This window comes from Aspergillus homomorphus (genome assembly GCF_003184865.1).
Source record: "Aspergillus homomorphus CBS 101889 unplaced genomic scaffold BO97scaffold_12, whole genome shotgun sequence".
NCBI lineage: Eukaryota > Fungi > Ascomycota > Eurotiomycetes > Eurotiales > Aspergillaceae > Aspergillus > Aspergillus homomorphus.
The window spans coordinates 23333-42808 of NW_020291898.1; the positions used below are offsets into that span (position 1 = coordinate 23333).

The 19476-nt window shown below is 52.2% G+C and overlaps 7 protein-coding genes across 7 annotated transcripts; 3 read left to right on the forward strand and 4 right to left on the reverse strand.

Moving 5' to 3' along the window:
* Positions 1-16: 16 nt before the first annotated feature.
* Positions 17-684, forward strand: BO97DRAFT_342371 (neutral amino acid permease; the record flags this gene model as incomplete). The annotated part of the gene is made up of 4 exons (XM_025691669.1): positions 17-82; positions 145-342; positions 399-542; positions 598-684. Coding segments are annotated over 4 exons (495 nt in total), but the record flags the coding sequence as incomplete, so codon positions are not given.
* A 494-nt stretch (positions 685-1178) lies between these two features.
* BO97DRAFT_366408 (acetyltransferase SAS4-like domain-containing protein) lies at positions 1179-3285 on the reverse strand (the record flags this gene model as incomplete). The annotated part of the gene is made up of 2 exons (XM_025692618.1): positions 2354-3285; positions 1179-2290 (listed from the first exon to the last, which is right to left on the reverse strand). Coding segments are annotated over exons 1-2 (1884 nt in total), but the record flags the coding sequence as incomplete, so codon positions are not given.
* A 669-nt stretch (positions 3286-3954) lies between these two features.
* BO97DRAFT_404706 (dihydrodipicolinate synthase family protein) lies at positions 3955-5174 on the forward strand. The gene has a single exon (XM_025695016.1). The coding sequence runs from the start codon at positions 4160-4162 to the stop codon at positions 5099-5101; it is 942 nt and encodes a 313-aa protein (XP_025552714.1). The 5' UTR covers positions 3955-4159; the 3' UTR covers positions 5102-5174.
* A 480-nt stretch (positions 5175-5654) lies between these two features.
* BO97DRAFT_31339 (putative bis(5'-nucleosyl)-tetraphosphatase) lies at positions 5655-7238 on the reverse strand. Its single transcript, XM_025691242.1, has 2 exons — positions 6835-7238; positions 5655-6767 (listed from the first exon to the last, which is right to left on the reverse strand). The coding sequence occupies exons 1-2, from the start codon at positions 6958-6960 to the stop codon at positions 5823-5825; spliced, it is 1071 nt and encodes a 356-aa protein (XP_025552715.1). The 5' UTR covers positions 6961-7238; the 3' UTR covers positions 5655-5822.
* A 664-nt stretch (positions 7239-7902) lies between these two features.
* Positions 7903-8622, forward strand: BO97DRAFT_31471 (uncharacterized protein). The gene has a single exon (XM_025691255.1). It carries the CDS (start codon positions 8065-8067, stop codon positions 8506-8508), a length of 444 nt encoding a protein of 147 aa, XP_025552716.1. The 5' UTR covers positions 7903-8064; the 3' UTR covers positions 8509-8622.
* Positions 8623-13274: 4652 nt separating this feature from the next.
* On the reverse strand, positions 13275-14142 carry BO97DRAFT_442233 (uncharacterized protein). Its single transcript, XM_025698242.1, has 3 exons — positions 14004-14142; positions 13416-13945; positions 13275-13326 (listed from the first exon to the last, which is right to left on the reverse strand). Exons 1-2 carry the CDS (start codon positions 14055-14057, stop codon positions 13727-13729), a joined length of 273 nt encoding a protein of 90 aa, XP_025552717.1. The 5' UTR covers positions 14058-14142; the 3' UTR covers positions 13275-13326; positions 13416-13726.
* A 4410-nt stretch (positions 14143-18552) lies between these two features.
* On the reverse strand, positions 18553-19189 carry BO97DRAFT_31508 (uncharacterized protein). The gene has a single exon (XM_025691260.1). It carries the CDS (start codon positions 19029-19031, stop codon positions 18711-18713), a length of 321 nt encoding a protein of 106 aa, XP_025552718.1. The 5' UTR covers positions 19032-19189; the 3' UTR covers positions 18553-18710.
* Positions 19190-19476: the final 287 nt, after the last annotated feature.

The window sequence follows — 19476 nt, forward strand, 5'->3', positions numbered from 1 at the left end:
TACCAGAGGGTTTACTTCGCCTGCTCTGAGCTCCGCAAGCCCAATGGTCTCCAAAGTCGCATACGGCATTGCCCTCCCAACCGTAAGTGACTACCGCCTCTGCCTGAAATGGTCAGATGTGTCGAGCTGACATACATTGACCAGATCATTATTGCCGGTGTCATAAATGGTCATGCCGCCTTCAAGTACATCTATTTGCGCATCTTCCGGGGCACAGATCAGATACACAAGCGTGACTGGGTCGCAATCAGCTCCTGGGTTGTCATTGCATTCGCCTTGTGGGTGATTGCCTGGATCATCGCGGAAGCTATTCCTATGTTCAGCAACCTACTCAGCTTAATTGTACATCCCAGATCCTCAGACCCCACATCTATAACGTGCGGTTAACAAACAGGCAGACGGCGCTCTTTGCCAGCTGGTTCACTTTCGGCTTCAGCGGTGTCTTTTGGTTGCACATGAACCGGGGCCAATGGTTTTCGTCCCGCCGCAAGACTGTCTTGACCATGCTCAATATCCTTAATTCCAGTGTTGCGGCGTGTTTGGTAGGTAATATCTCCCAACTGATGTGATCAAAGACTTGCTGACGTATGTGGCCAGTGCGGTCTGGGGCTTTATGTCTCCGGAAAAGCGATCCACGACCATCCCCGTAGCATGAGCTTCTCGTGCGCAAACAACGCGACCTGAGAGCTGGTGCATCTAGCGCACTTTATCCTACTGCTATCTAGTCCATTCGATATCAGCGGCACATGCGGTACGTTTTCGAGGAAGTGCTCTGCCAAGCGAGAGGTTGGTCGAGCAGGGCATGTACATAAAATTCATGGTTTATAACAACCATGAAGACTAGGCTAAGTCAATGGAGTTTGCGCAGATGCCGCGTTTATTCAGCAAGAATCTTCCGCTGTGATCCGGCTTCAACTTAATGTAAGGGAGGATTAATGTGAGAATAACTAGTATGATGACTGAAAATGGAGCCAACGAAGACATTCTTTTTTGCCCGAGGAAGCATACCGTTCTGGGTGCCACACCGGGTATTGATTAGTCGATTTCATTAATGCTATTGATTACTACATGACTCTGACGAAAACCCATGCGTGGAGCCGACGGTCTATACTTCCAAGGTATGTATGTATGTACCCCTTGATGTAAGTGAACTAAAACTACAGGTCATTCGAGCCCCGACTCGCGCGTTTCATGCGCCGCTTCTTCCGTCGACAGGAGTCGATGGCTTCTGGCGTTAAGATATCCGGCGGAAGCTCGAAGTCCCGCTCCTGCAGGGCGGGGATGCGGTGGCCGAAGGCGAACGGTGTCCGGGCGTCCGTTCGGTAGGCAGACAGAGCTGCTTTGCGGGTATGCGGGTCGGCGAAGAAAGAGGTGAATGGCTTTGCGGGATCGAGGGGCGGGGGCAGAGGAGGAGCCGCCGTGGCAGGGGTATTGGAGGAAGGGGAGGAGGAGGAAGAGGACTTCGACTTGAAGTATGCGGTGATAGTGGTTCGCTTGGGCGCGGAGAGGGTCGATTTGGGTCTCTTGACGCCCGGTCCTGTCGTCGTCGTCGTGGTCGCGGACCGAGCCTCTTGGAGTAGTTGGCGGGCAGCCCAGGCGTCGACGTCGTTGGGATCCGGCGGGTCCCCTGCATGGCTTTGTGCGTCCCCTCCTCCATCTGCCGGGGCGGCGGGTCCGGCGTCCCCGGCCTGCGCTTCTGCCGTCGTTCCGTCGCCGCCTGCGGTGGTGGTGGTGGTGGTGGTCGTTGATCCTTTCGCATCGGGAGTGATTAGGTCGGCTGGTTTGTCCTTATCTGACTTGCGGCGCTTTTCCTCTTCCTTCCAGATCTTGAATTTCTGGAGGACGGCGGAAATCTCCCGTATGAAGTAGTCGCGTTTGGGCTCGTAGAGCTTCTTATCTTGCTCGGTGTGGCTACTGATGCCCATGACTCGGAGCCATTCTGGGCCCTGTAGCTCATCGAGGAGACGGTCGAAGTGTTGCTTCTCATGCTGGGCTCGATCGCGCTCGATATTCCGGAGCTGCTTCTCCTGTCGCTCGTTGCGACGGTGAGCGCGGAAGAAAATGCTCTCGTCGAGCGGATCTTCCGGGATGGGGTCGACGGGAAGATCTGAGGGGGGAGGCGGAGACGAGGGAGGTTCGGGAAGGGAGATAACTTCGCAGTTGTGGAGATTGGTGAGTGGGTTTTCGAAGGGACGTTCCAGGTCTAGCTCTAGGTTGGATTTTATTCGGGTGACGAGAGGAACAGGAAGGTCATCGATGAGTTTGATGGTGGTGCTACCAGTTAGGAATTCTGGAGTAGGTACCGTGAGCTTTAGGTGCATGATAGCCTTGAATGCTGGTGAACACTACATACCGGCTTTCGGAGGCTCCAGGCTGAGAATCTCTTCGTAGTTGGGGAAGTAGGCAGCTAATTCGCTGCGGGCGCGAGCGCCAGTGTCGTTGGAGCGGAGGGAGCGTCGCGACTCCCGCGCATTGGGGGGAGAATCGGCAACTGGCTCCGCAGCGACCACACCACGCGTGGTACGACTTGGTCTTTGCGCCACAGCAGCCGGTGATTCTTTCTGAGGAATGGGTGTTGTATCTGGCGCCGGGGGCGGAGCTGGCCGGCGCGGGCGACGGGCTGATGAAGCGGTAGCGGTGGAGGAGGCGGCGGCGGCGGCGGAGGAAGAGGGAGCGGAAGTGCGACCGGCGGGGGAAATTCGTCGGGAAACGGAAGGGGAGATGGTGTCTAGTGGATCAGGCGATTCACGACCCTGGTCAAGGTAGAAAGGAGGAAGAGGAGCGACTGGGGTCTCATGGCGCAGAATGCGACGACGGTCGGAGTGTCGCGGAGTAGTGGGAGGAAAGTGAGACGTGGTCGTGTTCGAGGAAGCCAGCGGACGGCGCGTCGACGTCCGCCGGGATTGCGCTCCAGACGCAAGTTTGGCGTGCGGGGAAGTAGCCGACGAAGCAGCAGGCGAAGGGGAGGCAATAATGTGTGTTGGTCGAGGGTGAGACGAGTTAGTGGCGTCGAGTAGATCCGGAGAGCTCTTGCGACGCCGTGAGGAGGATGACTCCTGCAATCGAGCTCGTTTGGCAGGCGGCGGCGGATCGAGTGTTCGAGGCAGTGAGACACGGGCGGACATCAGGAGGAGGTTTGCAGGAGGAATTGCCAACGCGACAGGGGCATATTCTGGTCGGAGAGGACGCGGTGATATGGCAGTCTGTCGCAGAATCCGCAACAAAGAAATTATAAACAGTGTATGCTGGTGAACAGAGAGAGAGAACGTGAGGTTGCAGTTTTGGGGGAAAAGGACTTTGTGAGCGACCGAGAGAGAGCGAGACAGACAGACTGAGTTGAGGAATGTTTGAGAGAGTCGGAGACGTGACGATACGTGACCTGCAGTCGTATTATTCTCTTGTCTTCAATTCTCCCATCCCAATTCATCTTCTAACACCTATTCATTCATTCATGTTGCATTCAACTATTCATCCTTCCACTATTCACTGCTTCTCCCATTCTCTTCCTCCCACACCTTGGCAGGATGTTTGATAGCATGACAGACAGACAGACTGGCCATCTCTCCACACGACAGGGGACACTCTCTACTATATCCAATTGACTCTATGCTCCCCACATCATCGTTGTCGTCACTCCTCCTTCTCCGCTTCAACTGCGGGCGCGAATAATGGATTCATAGGGAGCGTCGCTCGCACATGTTTCCGAGGACAAACGTGGGGGAATCTACATCGACTCAGTCAACGACTCTTTTCCGCTCTTTTTCCCTCATTCCTAATTGTCCGAACCTTACAGGAGGAAATTCCCCCCGCGCCGTGACCTTCTCGAGTGGGGGAGAACGTGGGGGTGGATGGAGGAGGAAATGGCGATCAGGGCTTCATTCAATCCAGTGAGTGCTTTCATGGTGCTGTCTTGAATCTCCCCCTCTTCCCCTCCCCCTCTTTTGCTTCTTATAACCTCCTCTCCTCCCTCTTCCTTGACCTACCACCCCCGCATATTCATCTTGAGAGTTGACCCCGCCGCCGTTGCCGCCGCGAACCCATATAGATCCGAGCTGACCAGGTTCATCGTATCGCCCTCTACAGTCGGAACCCCTCGCCTCGCATCGAGACCCCTCAATCTACACAGACAGAGTACAAAAACTCACGCATCACAGTCATCATGGCCCAGACCACTCGCCCCCTCACTCCCGGCATCTACGTGCCAACCGTCGCCTTCTTCTCCGCACCGGACGAGGATCTAGATATCCCGACTGTCGAGCGTCACGCCGCGTACCTGGCCGAATCCGGCGTGACCGGACTGGTCGTGCAAGGGAGCAACGGCGAAGCGGTGCACCTGTCGCGTGAAGAACGCAACGAGATTACGGCCGCCACGCGGCGGGCGCTCGACGCCCACGGCGGCTCATCCAAGCCCCTGATCGTCGGGACGGGGGCCGCCTCGACGCGGGAGACGATCCAGCTGTGCAAGGACGCCGCGGCGGCGGGAGGTGACTACGTGCTGGTGCTGCCGCCGTCGTACTACAAGTCCCTGCTGACGACGGAGGCGGTCCGCGAGCACTTCCGGCTGGTGGCCTCGGCGTCGCCGCTGCCTGTGCTCATCTACAACTTCCCCGGCGCCTCGTCGGGGCTCGATCTGTCGTCCGACGACATCCTCGCCCTGGCCGCCCACTCCAACATCGTCGGCGTTAAGCTCACCTGCGGCAACACCGGCAAGCTGGCCCGCATCGCCGCCCAGGCCAAGCCCGACTTCCTGACCTTCGGCGGCTCCGCCGACTTCACCCTTCAGACCCTCGTTGCTGGCGGCGCCGGCGTCATCGGTGGCGTCGCCAACCTGATCCCCCGTGCCTGTCTCCGCGTCTTCGACCTCTACCGCGCCGGCCACGTCGAGGACGCCCAGCGCCTCCAGGCCGTCGTCGCTCGCGCCGACTGGCACGCCATCCAGGGCGGCTTCGTCGCCGTCAAGAGCGCCCTCCAGACCTACCGGGGCTACGGCGCCCTGCCCCGCCGACCCTGCGTCGTGCCGGATCCAGAGCAGGTCAATGCGCTGAAGGAGTCCTTTGCCGAAAGCATGGAGCTGGAGAAGCAGTTGGAGAAGAGTGCTTAGGGTATTACCGCTGCACAATGATGCCGGCCGTCTCATTTCTCTTAATACAAACCAAGCAAGCAAGCATAATTTACTCTTCTCAATGCTATCTACTCTTGATATCCCATATCCTTTCTCCGCGGCTACAGTAGTAAGGATTCACCGGGGGAATCGTGACTCCCTCTTCTCGCCAACGTGAATGCAATAATAATAGCCCAGTAAGTCCTAAACGAGCGTCAACATGGGATAAGACATGCCCCCCCTCGTCTGAAGAAACAGATAGGCATAATAGTCCTCGACCATACTGGTAAGAATATGGTAGAGACGCGTTGTGCGGGCTCATGAACGACGCTTGAGTAGTGGTGCCACTTGAGTAGTGGTGCCAATATCTACACTCTGCGTCCATCTCTCACAATCAGATGAGCCCATCTCGTGACTCCGGGTAGGTAGGTTACTACCTCACCCGTCCCTTCAAGTCCGCTGCATACACCGTAAATCTACCCCGAAAGGCAACTCTTGAATGCAGTGAATGTATGTATGTATGTGCAGCTATCCTCGTGTGCTTATGCGATGAATCTATCAACCGAGAAAGAAAGATTAAAAAGGAATATCCCGAGATAAAATATGTCTGGTATGTATGTCTTGTCTTCGCTGGGGTTGGTGGCAGGTCGGGGGATTGTGGGTGCTGCGGGGGTGTTTGCTCTTGGGGCGTGGGGGGAAGGTTCGGGCAAAGGGCTAGCTACTACAGCAAGGAGACTTCCGGTAGGTTCGATTGCGGGAAGCCGATCGTCGAAAGCACGTTGCCTAACGACTGCGGATTGCGGCGTAGCTCGTTCCATTCGGCCTCGGCCTTGACCATCAGGGTTCCCGCCAGGATGGTGCCGTTCAGGGCGACGACACCCGCCTCGGCGACATCCGCACGGGCGCCGGGTTCGATGGGGATGTGAGCGCTCTCGCTTCGCCGCGGGCAAATCATCATTGTGGACTCGGTCATGGCGAGGTTGTAGCTGATGGCGGCGGGGCCGGTCGACGACGTCTCCTGGGCGCGGTGGTGGTCGCCGCTGTTTGTGGCTGCGGCGGTTGCTGCTACTGCCGCTTTGTAGAGGCAAAGATAGGTTGCAAAGAGAGCTTCACTCGAGGGATTCGGCGGCAGTGGGAGGACGAAGTGCGCAAAGGGAACTTGGTCCAATCGTCGCAAGTTGGGACCGGAGGCTGCAGGTTGCGAGGAGACGATATCGATTAGCGGTCGCCAGTCATCGTTGGCGCTCTGCTGCTGCGCCATTGCTTCGACGGGCAGGAATTGCAGGTGTCGGTGGGGTTGACTTGCGCCGCTCTCGTCGCCCGAGTTGAAGAATGCGAACAGCCTCCTCCTGCCCCCCTCGGACGCCTGATCGCTGCTCTCCTCCGCCCATGCTCTGACACATGCGTATGCGGCAGCGAGATCGTCCTTCTCCAGGATATCCGTCTGAGACTTCCAGGCCGTAGTGGCGAGGATGAAGTGGTTAGGGATGACGGGGAATTTGTTGAGGACTAAGAAATGAGTTGGGTTCTCGCGGGGGATCTGAGCTATCAAGAGCTCCGGCGACGGGTTTTCGAAGGGATCGAACTTCGGACCGGGGGAGGCTTTCTCGCTTTTCGGGGTGCTAGTTGGCTTCTTTGCCAGCGCTGGACAGTACCGGAGTTGATACTGTTGTGGAATTGAAAGTGTTAGCAAGTGATGCGGATGAAGGATTGAAGACACGAGGCATGTTTACTGGTATCCCCGACGCATGCAGTGTTGTGAGATGGGTTGGAGAAAAGAGGAGATGGCCAGCCTCTTTGGCAGCCGAGAATCGTCGGCTCACTAGAGCAGGTAGACTTTCTGAGATACCAAGTTGCATGATGCCGAATGTGCGTTGTTGTAATATGCTGCGGCTGCGATTCGGGCAGGGTGCGGAGTTCGCGAGGGGATGACATGATGCCTTTGGCGGACGAATGCGGGGCAGGAACGGCTAGCCGAAAGAAGTTGGGAAATGCAGATATAGACTGTCAGAGAATAGATACGGTATAAAGAAAAAAATTCCCAAAATGTGCGATCATTGTTCTAAGGGGTTTAGCTGGCGCATATGTATAGATCACGATTGCAGATTGGAGAGTACAGTTGTTTCCAGCCAGGAAGTGTCAAACCTTATCCATCTCCCTGTAGGAGAACAGTATGATGTTCATATTCTCATAATATGAACCTTGAGCACAGAAGGGCATTGATAGCAAGAGTAGACGAATTGTAGATCAAGACGCCTCACTTGTACATTCAAAAATCGGACTCATGTTCCATGGCTGGATGCCAGTGTGATAGAATATCAGGTTGAAGCCTACCAATAAATATAATGTATCAATTGTCATTGCAGGACGACTTCGTCAACCACGGCTCTCGACCGTTGAGAGAGAGCAATGCCATTACATATATATTGGTTCTTGGATAGAGATCTTTAGCAAAGCCAGTATGTAAGTATCTCTAGCCATCTCGTCAGTTCGGAGCACTATGCAATTTGGAGGCCGTCGCACGTTGGTTAGCATAGCAAGATATACAATGACGTCACTAGCAACTCTTCTTTGGCCTTGTTTGGCCTCGAGAAGTGTGATGAAGATCACACAAGTTCTACTTGTTGATACTCTAGCACTCTTAGCTCTGATCTTTTCGGGGAAACCAATGGCAATCATTGTGATACCTGGCAGCGACAAGGATACGGGCATCCGGCAGACTTGCAGATCTGGGATTGACCTGATCTGTCGAATCTGCCAGTTTTGTTGATGTGGTCTGACATTATAGACCCCTCTAAATTCTCCTGTAAGATACCTCAAGCTCAGTACTGCGTTTAATGCCTCCATAACTCGGTCTATCCTTAACCTCGTAACTGGCAACTGCGCCCCTCAGCCACTTTTCTCAGCCACCGCTCATTCTACTGATGTGTTCATGATCCCGAGAACCGGATGCAGTAGCTTGCATGCAAGCCGCTTGCAATGCGCAATACATGAACAGACACCCCGACAACACACATTACCTACTCGATACCCAGCTAGGAACGAAGCTATGCGCCTATCAATGCAGGTCCAATCCGGCGCTGCCGAACCATCCACCCATCCACCCATCCACCCATCCACCTCGACTAGTACGAACCATGCAATTCTCCATCCCTGCCCAGGGCGCTCGAATGCAGTTGCAGTGGGATCCACCCCTCAACCTCTCCCAGCCAATAACTCAAGTACTGAGTGCAGCCAGTCGACTAAAGGCAACTGAACTAAACACGGGGTGCCCGCCATTAACACTCATTTGGAATCTCCCTCAGCCAGCCTCTTCCCACAACCTCAGTGCACCTTACCTTAACAAGTATGGCTCATCCATCCTTTCCCTCCACTCCCCAGTTCACGCCTTAAGAACGAGAAGTTAAGCCCCTGCGAACTCAACGTAACTTGACGGGTATTGGACCTTAAGTCCGATTATTCGTTTTCCTCCTTATCGGCGCGGCCGGGGCGTTAAGAATTTCCATCCCCAGAGCACGTTTACGAGAGAGGAGGGGGAGGACGAGGAGGGAGAGAGACCCTTAGCTTGGCCTTGTGTCACCCAGAATTGGACGAGTTGGATCTGCGAGTCAAAGGTTCCATGCTATGCGCCCGGACTTATTGTTGGCGATTGATCCTTCCTAAGTGGAATCCACCCCTTGGCAGGTTTATCCTGATTGCTCTCTCATCAACTCCTACGTTGAGGTAAGTAAGCAGTGTAGGATTTGATCTCCAGAGGATCTACTACCTGATTTCGATGAATCCCTTCCCAGGACACTGAAGATCGTGCGGGCCCGAGATTGCTGTACGCCGTGCAATGGGGGTGGACATACTTGCCCTTTTCTGTGTGTATAGACGGAGGATGTACAGGTACATACATCCATACATGCCTAGCACCTGCATATATCTGCACGCAGCAGCAGTGGGAATGGCAAGGCCTGGAAATCACTTGCCTGCTGGTCTGTAAATGCCGCCAGTCAGTGTATGGCTCGGCATTTGCCGTTGCATGCAACGACCACCATCACCATCAGAAGTCCTTGCCGTCGACAATCGGGCGGTTGTTGCAGGGGTATGTGGCCAGTCCAGCCACGTCTTCCCCAACCGGGGTGACGTGGTCGCCTGGGGGTGCTTTGCACCACTGCTTGTCTTGGATGAGGCTCTGTGTATAACCTTGATGCTAATACCTACGGCGTTGCTTTGTGCCCCGCTGCCCAGATCGATTCGGGAGCACAATGCTTTGACCCATGAGCGATAGGTAGATTGCACTCCACTCGATCACAAGCTTAAGGGGGTCTCGAAATCCGTGCTAGACCGTAGTTGAAATTTCCCGTCAAGTGTGATTACCTCCTCGTGATATATCCTCTGATGAGAATACTCAATATTCACTGAAACTGTATTCGCCTGCGCATCATTGCTGAAAGGCAACACACCATACAAATCCCAGAAAATCCCCCCCGAATACACCCCGTGAGAGTAGGGGGCGAACAAGCCTTTCTTGCACGCTACACGGGCACTCCCCTGTCATAATCCAAGAGAAAAAGGAAATGCAGTTTCTGGTGATCTCTGTTGCGTAGCATTCATAACCACCACCACCAGCCTATCAATGCGGTAGGATGTAGGTACTGCACACAATGACCACTCCAAATAACTGTTTGTACCAGTCGAGATCCCGATCGTGTGATACTTACCTAGTAAAAACCCACAGCAAGATCAATGATTTGTTCTTCTCCATCACTTTTCCTCGATATTCCCATTCGCCAGTCCATCCATGTAAACTCTATTCCAAGTTTAAAAGACCTCGTGGCATTGACAGCTGCGTGGCTTTAGAAGGGGGCGGAAAAAGCCCACTCAACCCATCCAGTCGGCCGTGATTTCCTCATGACATCGGGGCCAAAAAGAGAAACCGTGCAGAGAAGGGCAACTCGGGTCCGGACCTCGGAGCCTGGACCTGCGGGTTCACTGATTGATATGTGGTGATTGTCTTTCGGCCGGTTGTCGATAGACGACATCAGCACATTAGAGTAGTTTAGCGGGTCTACCTAATTTTCGGAGGCAATAATTGACGGACGAAGGATTAAAACCTACGATTGTTTGTTATCAGCTCTTAGTAATCCATCAATCGGCTGTCCAGATCTATGGTGGCTATTAGCTAGTTAGCCCCTCCCTTTCTCTCTTTCTTGCATTGCACCCACCCCAGACCCCGGATGGGGTATTCCTCTGGTCTGATCGTCACGCAGAATGTCGGTATCGCTGGGATGGCGATCCTGCTGGCCGACTCTGTTTTGACTTTGTTGATTGAAGTACTGTAAGATTTGCTGGGCCCTGGTGCAGCACCCCAGCATGCAGCAAGAAAACAAGCACACCCTGATGAATTCTTCTTCGCCATATATTGCTTTTTCGCCCTTCTTGTAGCTGGCGGACACGATGATGATAATTATGATGTCATCTCGAGAGAGTGATATACATAATACATATTGTACCATGCATACATGAACAATATCACCCAGACAATAAACAATGCCATGTCAGCTACTCTCGAATACCCATTGTACTGAATGCAAATTACCCCTCTATACATCCAAACCCCTACCGCCAACCATTCTCCATAGCTAGCCACGGGCAAAGACCGATATGAGATCCCAAAGTCAAGAAGAGACGATCACCCCCTCTACTAAATACCCACACAATAATTCCTCTCCGCGAACCCTCCAAAAGACGGGACAAGAGCACGATGCAACTCGTATACCCCTCGCTTCGAAAGTGCAAACCGTTTTGCCTTGGGCTCACCGTTATCGAGGATGATTCTCCACTTCTCCCCGAGATCGAGAGAAGGTTCGTCTGTTTCCTTGCATAGGATAAGTATGATTGTTCGGGGATGCCGAAAACCAGTGCGGTGCACACAGTGTGGGGTGTATGGTGTAGGTTAGCTGGTTAGGGCGAGGGAGGGGTCCCCGGACCGCAGATCCTTCAAGTATGAGTAGTTCGGATGCTCTTATCACGAGTAACTGCGTTGCTGGACCTAAGAACCTCAAATGGCTATTTTTTGGGCCCAGACTTTTTCGTCTTTTTCAGAGAGAATGACTCTAAACCAATGCCCAAATCAGAGCCCCGAAGAAAGGAAAGAAAGAAAAGAAGAGCAGAGTTCAAGTGGGGTGGGAGATGATGGGAGAGGGGTTCCACTCGTTCCACAAGGCAGGATGCAAACGAAGTACGAAGTACTAAGCACAGTAGGGGAAAAAAAAAAAACGCCCAAGGGTTTAGACTTTAGTCCAATACACCCGGGTGACACCGCCGCGTCTCATGGGTATGTAAAATAAATGACGCTAAGGGAAGGGAGTAACTTTTCACTCTGCCATGCGGTCGGTGGTGGTGCGTGCCTTTTTGCGCTCACTCGTCTCTGTCCTGAACTCCTCTCAAGACCGCCCCGAGAAATCGCTCGTTCGCTCGCTCGCTCCCCCTCTCCCGGCGCTCGAGATCTCCCGTCCCCTAACCCACATTGGAGTTCGCCAGATCCGTGAAACCGTAAGCTAGAATAAGAAGGTCTCAGGGGAACTCCACATTGGTATTTGTTTAGCGGTCTAGCCCGCCACATGGTTCTGGTTCTGGTTCTATGCTGGATCAGGGCTTTTTTGATTTTCTCGTCGGCTTGAGGACGGTAATGTATGTAGTGCTGTGCGCCAGAATGCTTTCCCTCTCTTCGACTCAGCCACACTTCGTCGGGCGTCAGGCACGGGATGGGTTATCCGGCGACCAGAAAATGTACTGTACCCGTCTAGTCGGTACTGATGATGATGTTGAGAGTACATGATCATGTACATACTTGGTACTCCGTACTGTACCCGGTTAGAATTAGAAATACGTAATCGTGATGTATGTATGCAGACATGCATGACCATGTGAGTATAGTACTAAGTACTTCTGCCCCTCCCCTCTCCCCTGCAGAATCTCACACTAAAGGAACCAACCCATGAGAGTTCTGATGGCATGTTGTGCGCATTGCCTTTCATGTGGATAACAACTGAGGGGGGAGGGTGGCTGCTGTCAACCCCGAACCCTAACCATGGATCGAATCTAGGTCAGATACTCTAAAGTAATTGCTGATCGCGGGATCGGAGCGCCCAACCACAACCACGGAACCTACTTGGGTGCCGCCCCGCCGAGACTGATCTAGTTCCCTTTACCTAGATATGGCCTTGAAATGTTGTCGTGCGGGTTGGACAGAAGGGTTCCTTCCTCACTTCTTCCTCAGAGGCGGGTATGACTGTGATACACGACCTCGTATCTTGGATTTCGGTGCAAGTGTCCTTGAGATGGCCTAGGACGAAACGATCAAGAAAGGGGGCGAAGGGAGAAGCTTGGGAAGGTTAGGTAGGAAGGAAAGGTAACCTTCCTGCCTGTGAGGGGGGAGAAAAAAGAAAACAAGACAAAAACGTGGTTGGTCGCTGACGGTATACGGCCTATGTCCAATAAGAATGGTGGATTGACCCGTTCTCATTTTTGACGATTAGAGCCAAGTGTGTTGGCGTGTTGGACTATGAGCTCGTATGGGTCCGGAAGGGGAAGAGAGCGGGTAACTGAGGGTATGCGCTGGGAAGTCGCTGGCTGTACTCCGTACTCATGATACAAAGTACTTATCATTGCACTCGTTGCCCTTGGAACGAATTGTCTGGCGCGGGTCGTGGTGTCCTACCTCCTGCGAGTCAAATGATACAAGACCTATGAGATGAGCCCGACCGAGCACTCAATGGAGAATACTCGCACCTTCCCAAAGTTAGCAGCAGGCAGCATCAAGCAAGCTTTGTGGATGATCAGCATCAGTCCTCGCTGTGGATGTCGTAATGGCCAGATAGTCAATACTTATTTGCCTGGAGAAAACCCTGGTAGCTCCCAGTGCGACGGACGATCTAGACGATCCGACCTACCTGCAGGTAGAGAGAGGGGGAGAGAGCTTGCTTCTGGGCAGGGAATCACATAAGGATGACCAAGGGGGCGGGAAGTGTTTCGTACGGTATGACTGACATACAGGAGATTTTGCCTACCTCAGAGCAATCTAAATCGTTTTTATCTGTTCCTTTGTACCACGACTAGGGAAAAAATATAGACCTATAGCCTGTGGCTAGGCTTTGGGGATTAGACTTTTGCCTACTCGACTCTTCTAGTGCGCGGATTCCCAATGATTAGATTCCGAAATAGAGTTGCCCTGGGCTCTAATTTACGATGCGTGGCAATGATTGCATGGTTAGTGTTACACTGATTTGATGCAGGCAAAGTGGCACAATGGCATTGAAGCGCATACGAGTCCCCAACACCACGCTCTCCGCTACCAGTAGAAGCAACATGCCGGATTTTGAGGGCCTCAGGGGAGTTGGCCTTGCACAAGGAAGCCATGAAGAGCAACTAAAAAGGGCACGTTGACTATCTTTCAAGATGGACACAGATGGCTAAGCCGCTGTCTGGATCCGGTTAAGTGTTCTTGCGGTCGATCTGCCGGCACAGGTTGATCAAGCGTGGGCGAGGTTAGTCATTGGTCAGAACCCGGTCTGTGCATGATGTGCAGTCACTAGTACTAGGTACCTAGTTGTAACACTGTCATGATCGGCAGGACTTTTAGGTCACTGCAATCAGGAATGGTCCTTCGGGCCGCAGGTAATGAAGCCCGTGGTCACCGATAGGACCCCGCGAAAAGCTCCGCGGGACAGTAGTCTGGTAACTCACAGCTTCAAATGCATGATGAATGTCTCGAATAGTTGTGTGCGGAGTTCCAACTTGGTCGGAGCTGGGGAGTAGAGGAGGAGAAAAGGAGAGGGGGAACAGGATCGCCAGACGCTGCATGATTCAGGTGATGTCAACGCAAGCCGGACACTAGGCGCCGTACCGTACGCACCTGTATTGGAAGACCTCCCAATCGCACCACTGGGGACCAGTAGCTCTGAGACATGCGGTCAACTTTCTTCGCGTGCTTTGGCAAGGACACAACGGCAGTAACAAGTTTCCCGTTGAGCAAAACACGGACCAGCAACGATCAGAACACGGGCAGCGCGATACCCGCAAGGTCCAGAAGAAATGCGATGTGGAGGATTGGGTGATCCTGGAGTCGGATCCAATGCAGGGGGAAATCATGCGATATCACCATCTGTTTGGCATCTTACCAAGAAGAGAATTTATAGGCGAGTCCTTCGAGCCTGGAGCGCAGGCCACTGAGATACGGGGCAACTGCCTGGACACTAAGCAACAACATTGGGAGTGCGAGAGAAGGTAGGACAACCCATTTGGGCAATTCTCACAGTCACTCAGTAAAATGAAGGATAGCTATTGAGATTAGCTCATAGAGTAATAATGTCAAGTTGAGGCCCGATCTTGCCCCGCTTCATCTTTGACACTTGACAGGTTATAGCACGGATCATGTCCAGGGATATCCGACTCACCCTCCCTATCCGACTCAGTCTGTGCTAATCCCTCATCAGTAGGTGGGTAGTCTCCAGGCCTGGGGTTCAGTAATTTATCCTTTCCCCCTTTTAGGAATATTGTCGTACCAATCAGAGCGTTTCATAGGCGGATGAAGGTAGTCCCAATGATCTCACTAGCTGTAAATCCTAATTACTAACCGAACCATCTCAATATCGGACAATCTAAATAGATTAAATTGTCCCAGTAGTGCACTGCACTAGCAGGCTTAATCAATCCTCGAGAACAGTAATCAGAATGCAGGCTTTAATACGCCAATTGTTCCGTCAGGGGACCCCCGGCGGTAGGCTCCGGGCCTTCCGAGCAGTGAGCACTAGCTATGGTGGTCCCAGACAATCTTTTAGGCTGGGCTAGCAACAAAATGGTGGAGCTTCTTTCACTCCAGTTTATAGTGATTAGTAAATTGGGTGGTGATCGGGGTAGTCAGGGGAACGTGGGGCAAACAGCCTAATCGATGGCATCACGGCCCGCACATCTCAGACCTTGGTTGAGCAGCTGTCAAATCCCACTCCAGGTTGCTATAGCGTCACTTTATTTAATCTATTCCATTCGATAGATCCGCCATGGCAATTGAGCGATCATCAGTGCATATCCCGCATCCGCCAATGGACCAGATATCCCGGATAGGGTGTACGTGCGTGTGACAAATCTTTTGCCATTGGAAAGGCAGGCGAGTCGCTAGTGAGTGATATCCTGTTTTGTGGGCAGATTATCTGGCCAGCATCTCGAAATCACAGGCAGGCTTGTAATCCACTGCATGCTTGCCAGCGATCCAAAATTAGCCATGTTTCTAAAAATGAACCATCCTTTTGGCGTTTCACGTCAGTTTCAAGAGCGACAAGCCAGTTGTTCTGGAAGCCTTCTGTGGCAATCCGACTGGCGATTCGCTGTCATGCCAGGGGTCAGCATCCCAGCGCTTGGATAGAGGGTGAACTAAACATTATGCGGGATGCTGTAAGCGCCGGGGCCCCAAACATCAACAAAAAAAAAATCAAAGTATGCGGAAACCCAAGGGCAAAAGTGCTAGTCTCCTCTGGTAGGAGACGCTATCTTTAGACAGAAGTAGGTCGCACCAACTAGTGAAAGACTCCAAGGAAACTAGCCTTTCGCTCTGGCGCTTGTTTTAAGAGAGTCCGCGTGTCAAGTTGTCGGGACGAATTCCGCTCGTCATTAATAATCCTGAATCCCTGCTGCGGCTTTGACATGATCCCCCCCTAATTACCGCTATATTAGCAGTAGTAATTTGATACCGTGACGGTATTTGGGGGCCAAATCCCAAATGGTCGCGGATTGATCTGTCGTTGTGAAAGAGATGAGAACTTTCAAGGACGGTCGGATTAGGGGGTTCGAGATGTCCGGACTTTTCCCCGGCGATATTAGCCAAGTGAATGAAGCGGGGGAAGAGATTGTACGGTTTGGTGCGATATTGCGGTAATCTAGGCTGTGTTTTTCGTCTATGATGTCTCACTTCGAGTTGACCAGTGTATTCGGAGTTATTTGAGTCAATGCTAGGAAGAATCAGGTTCCATGCGACACACTGCTGTTGATTTGTTTCGTATGCAATCAGCGATCGAGACGAATGGGGTAGTTTGCCATCAAGCCGTGGTTGTGCAACCCTCCATTAAGGCCAATGCGATTAAGGTATATCGAGGTAGTAGTGCATATTTTGGGAAGCCGATGATGCTGCACGTTGACAACATGATGCTATTGTTGTTCAATGGTAAGACAAGCTACCTCAAGCTTCCACGGAGAATGAGAAGACTGAATTCATGAGCCGCATACAATATCCTAAATGGATTCATGGAAAGTAGGCCCGGGCGGATAAGCACCCTTTCCTTTCTCATTTTCAAGATAGGTAGGTAACAAAATCTACTAGGTACTATATGGATCTGTAGAGAGCGCTCGCCCATCGCAGTCCGTGATTGGCTGTTTCGTTAAGGGTCCCTTTCTCTGGCCCCGCCGTCGACAGATCACCTCGAATTACAGAAGACCGCTATACCTGAGACACCAACCTCCTGGAGCGAACAATATCTCAGCCTCTTAAGATGATTGTTCAGGATAAACTTATCACAGGGTAAATATCGACCAGAGGAAGAGGCCACTAAGCTCTTTACGTACGGGCGAAGCGAGGTGATGATTTTCCGCCCCCTCCCTAGATACCACCAGGTCAATCACGGAGGTCGACAGAAATCCGTCAGCATGGTACCTCTAATCCCACCGTGGCCCCCTCTAAAGCTGGATCATTTAAGTTACACTCTTTTACTCTTTAACATGCGCCAATGCCACGTGCTGGGTAATCGCCCGAGTTGGCAGCTGTCACACCTCGTGTCGATGTCCGCGGCCATATCCGGCAACGGAACTAGACATCATGGATGATCATGATGGATCCTTGATCCATGATAGGTGTCCACTCCGGTAGAATTGGGGTTGACTAAGTAAATGATTAGGGGTCCGTTTCAACACGAAGAATCCGTGTTGAACAACGTCGCGATGATGCTTCCTGAAAATGACTCAGGAGTGTACCACAGAGTTGTCGGATTTACGTTTCAGATCTGCATGGCCTGTTATTGCAAGAATGACAAAGTGACATGACAGGTGATGCGGGAAGTACGGAGTACAGAGAATGCGGCGAGCGAGTTCTGGAATGTTTCAGGCTCGGATGGCTGACGGGGGGAGGGAGGGAGGGAGAGCAGACTGAGATTCCTGCCCCGCAGTGCCATGCCCAATTTTCCGAGCGTCAATAACTCACTTAACCGCGCTCCAGAGAAATTCTCCTAGATGGTAAGTACTGAACGGATAATAGCGATCGCATCTAGACTGTTACCAAGAAGCTTGGCGGTTCCTGGTGGTCACAGTATTAAGTCAAATCTTCGGGCAACACCGAGACGAGACCATTGTAATGTGTGCCTAATAATGATAATGATAATAATAATAATAATAATAATAACAACAACAACAACAACAACAACAAAAAATGATCGATAATGAGATAGTGTAAGGGCAGGGATTCTCTGCTCAGCAATCCGCATGGAAGCGTCGATGGTGTTCTAGCGTATTTCGAAAGGATCAAGATGCATGAATAGACGGGCATTGGGCCCTTTTCCCCCCTACGGTTTCAGAATTCCAGGATAACCCCGGGCCACATCCATCGAGTCCGGATCTCGAGGGAGCGGTGAAAAAACAAGATGGCTGCGCCTCAGTTGAATTCCCAGAGGCCGTCACGCACAGGGATCTCCCAATGGTAAGGCGGGAAGATCCGCCGAATGACACACGATAGGCTACTTCGGTGTGGCTCAACCAGCGATGTGGCGCTAGTTCGGTATCAATGGCACGATCTTCACCGACCGGGCTTGGTTTGCCCTGCCCTGCGCACGCTTTGATGCACACTCGGAGAAGAGCGTCGGCAAAACATCCGCTCGGTTTGGATCGTGATTATAATGACGATGATGATGTAGGTACTGTCTGTATGGCATCCTGCACACGCATGCTTGGCGACTCTGCAGAGTGCATACCTACTGTGAAGTTTTTACTTACCACGATAGGTTATTCTTACCAAGTGCCCGTGCCAGTGCCAGGTGTTTACCATCGGTCGCCGAAAATCCCCCTTTACCTTACAGGATGAAATTCATGATGCTGGGTTCCAAGAACCTGGTAACTTCAAGGACTCAATCATTCTTAGCCATTGTTCTTCATAATAGTATCCTACTATAACCAATATGAATCATAGAGTTCTATTGTATGATGGCCCTCCAGACTTTGTATCATAGCGTCTCTGTTCCTGTGCCGCGTTCCGGGCTGTCACTCTACAGCAAACCAGCTGAGCCACGATAGACCCGCCCAACCTGGCAGCCTCAATTCTAACTACGTGTGCCATGTCTGTAGGCATGATGTCATTTGTATCGCCCTTTATTTGTGTTCGGTTCTCAAAAAAATACTTGCTACAATTGTATACTGGAATAGATAACTGACTGCATCTTATCAATTTGCACAAGACAACGATTCTGGTCGGGCCCCGCCAGAAGAATCCAGATGAGCATGTGACCCCTATCGTAACGGACGGATCCTTAGTCTGAAAGACCAATACGGATCACAGAGCCTGTGCGGCTCTGAGCGTAATCATGGACACTCAATCAACCCACCGCTGCAGGTTCGTCGGCGTCCACATTGGGCCCAAAAGGATTGACCATCCCATGTCCGGGTTCCGGAAGTACTGTCTTGTGCCATCCCAGGACAGTGATTGGATGACTCGTATAGCAGTCCAATGACGATTCATTTCACCATCCTGTGCAGTCGACCAATGGACCGTCCAGGATCCGAGATGCACGTTTCTCGAAAGGGGGGCGGGCAGGGGGAGTTTGTGACGGGGTGGAGCTGAAACTAAGATCGTCAACAGGCCCATGAGTTTGACGAATTGTGCTCGGAATTGACGGCCAAGGCCGAGATGCATCTGCTTTAGTGCTGCGACTAGCCCATTTCCGGATCTCCTCTGGGCTCAGTAGTGGATACTGGAGTGAGGATGATCTGAAGTCTGACCCGAATCGACGGAACGATGTGCCCGCTGTAACATGGGGCTAGGATGGATTGACAGGTCAATCGCGGAAAAAGAATGCCTCTCTCAATCTCATGATTCAGATAAATGACTTCAGTACACTCAGTATATTGTACCACTGAGTACATACTGTCGGAGGAGACTATCGGGATTAGACAGCATCATGTGCAGTATTGTTGAAGAGACACTGGCTGCAGATCCCCACGATGGTCGACGCAAATGATCTCCTGTCATCATCAATACTCCAGAGCCGACCAGAGCGCGGAGATGTCAGATAGTTTGATCTCGACCAATGATACTGTGCCGCAAGTGAGGTTCCGTAGTTAAACGGGCCATCGGCATG

Excerpts from the sequence above, each read along its gene's own strand:
- BO97DRAFT_31471 (XM_025691255.1), top strand. The coding sequence starts at position 8,065 with ATGCAAGCCGCTTGCAATGCGCAATACATGAACAGACACCCCGACAAC.
- BO97DRAFT_404706 (XM_025695016.1), top strand. The coding sequence starts at position 4,160 with ATGGCCCAGACCACTCGCCCCCTCACTCCCGGCATCTACGTGCCAACC.
- BO97DRAFT_31508 (XM_025691260.1), bottom strand. The coding sequence starts at position 19,031 with ATGCATCTCGGCCTTGGCCGTCAATTCCGAGCACAATTCGTCAAACTC.
- BO97DRAFT_31339 (XM_025691242.1), bottom strand. The coding sequence starts at position 6,960 with ATGCAACTTGGTATCTCAGAAAGTCTACCTGCTCTAGTGAGCCGACGA. Across the intron at positions 6,768-6,834 it reads TGCATGCGTCGGGGATACCA|TATCAACTCCGGTACTGTCC; the intron begins GTAAACATGCCT and ends ATTCCACAACAG.
- BO97DRAFT_442233 (XM_025698242.1), bottom strand. The coding sequence starts at position 14,057 with ATGTCTCAGAGCTACTGGTCCCCAGTGGTGCGATTGGGAGGTCTTCCA. Across the intron at positions 13,946-14,003 it reads TGGGAGGTCTTCCAATACAG|CGTCTGGCGATCCTGTTCCC; the intron begins GTGCGTACGGTA and ends TGAATCATGCAG.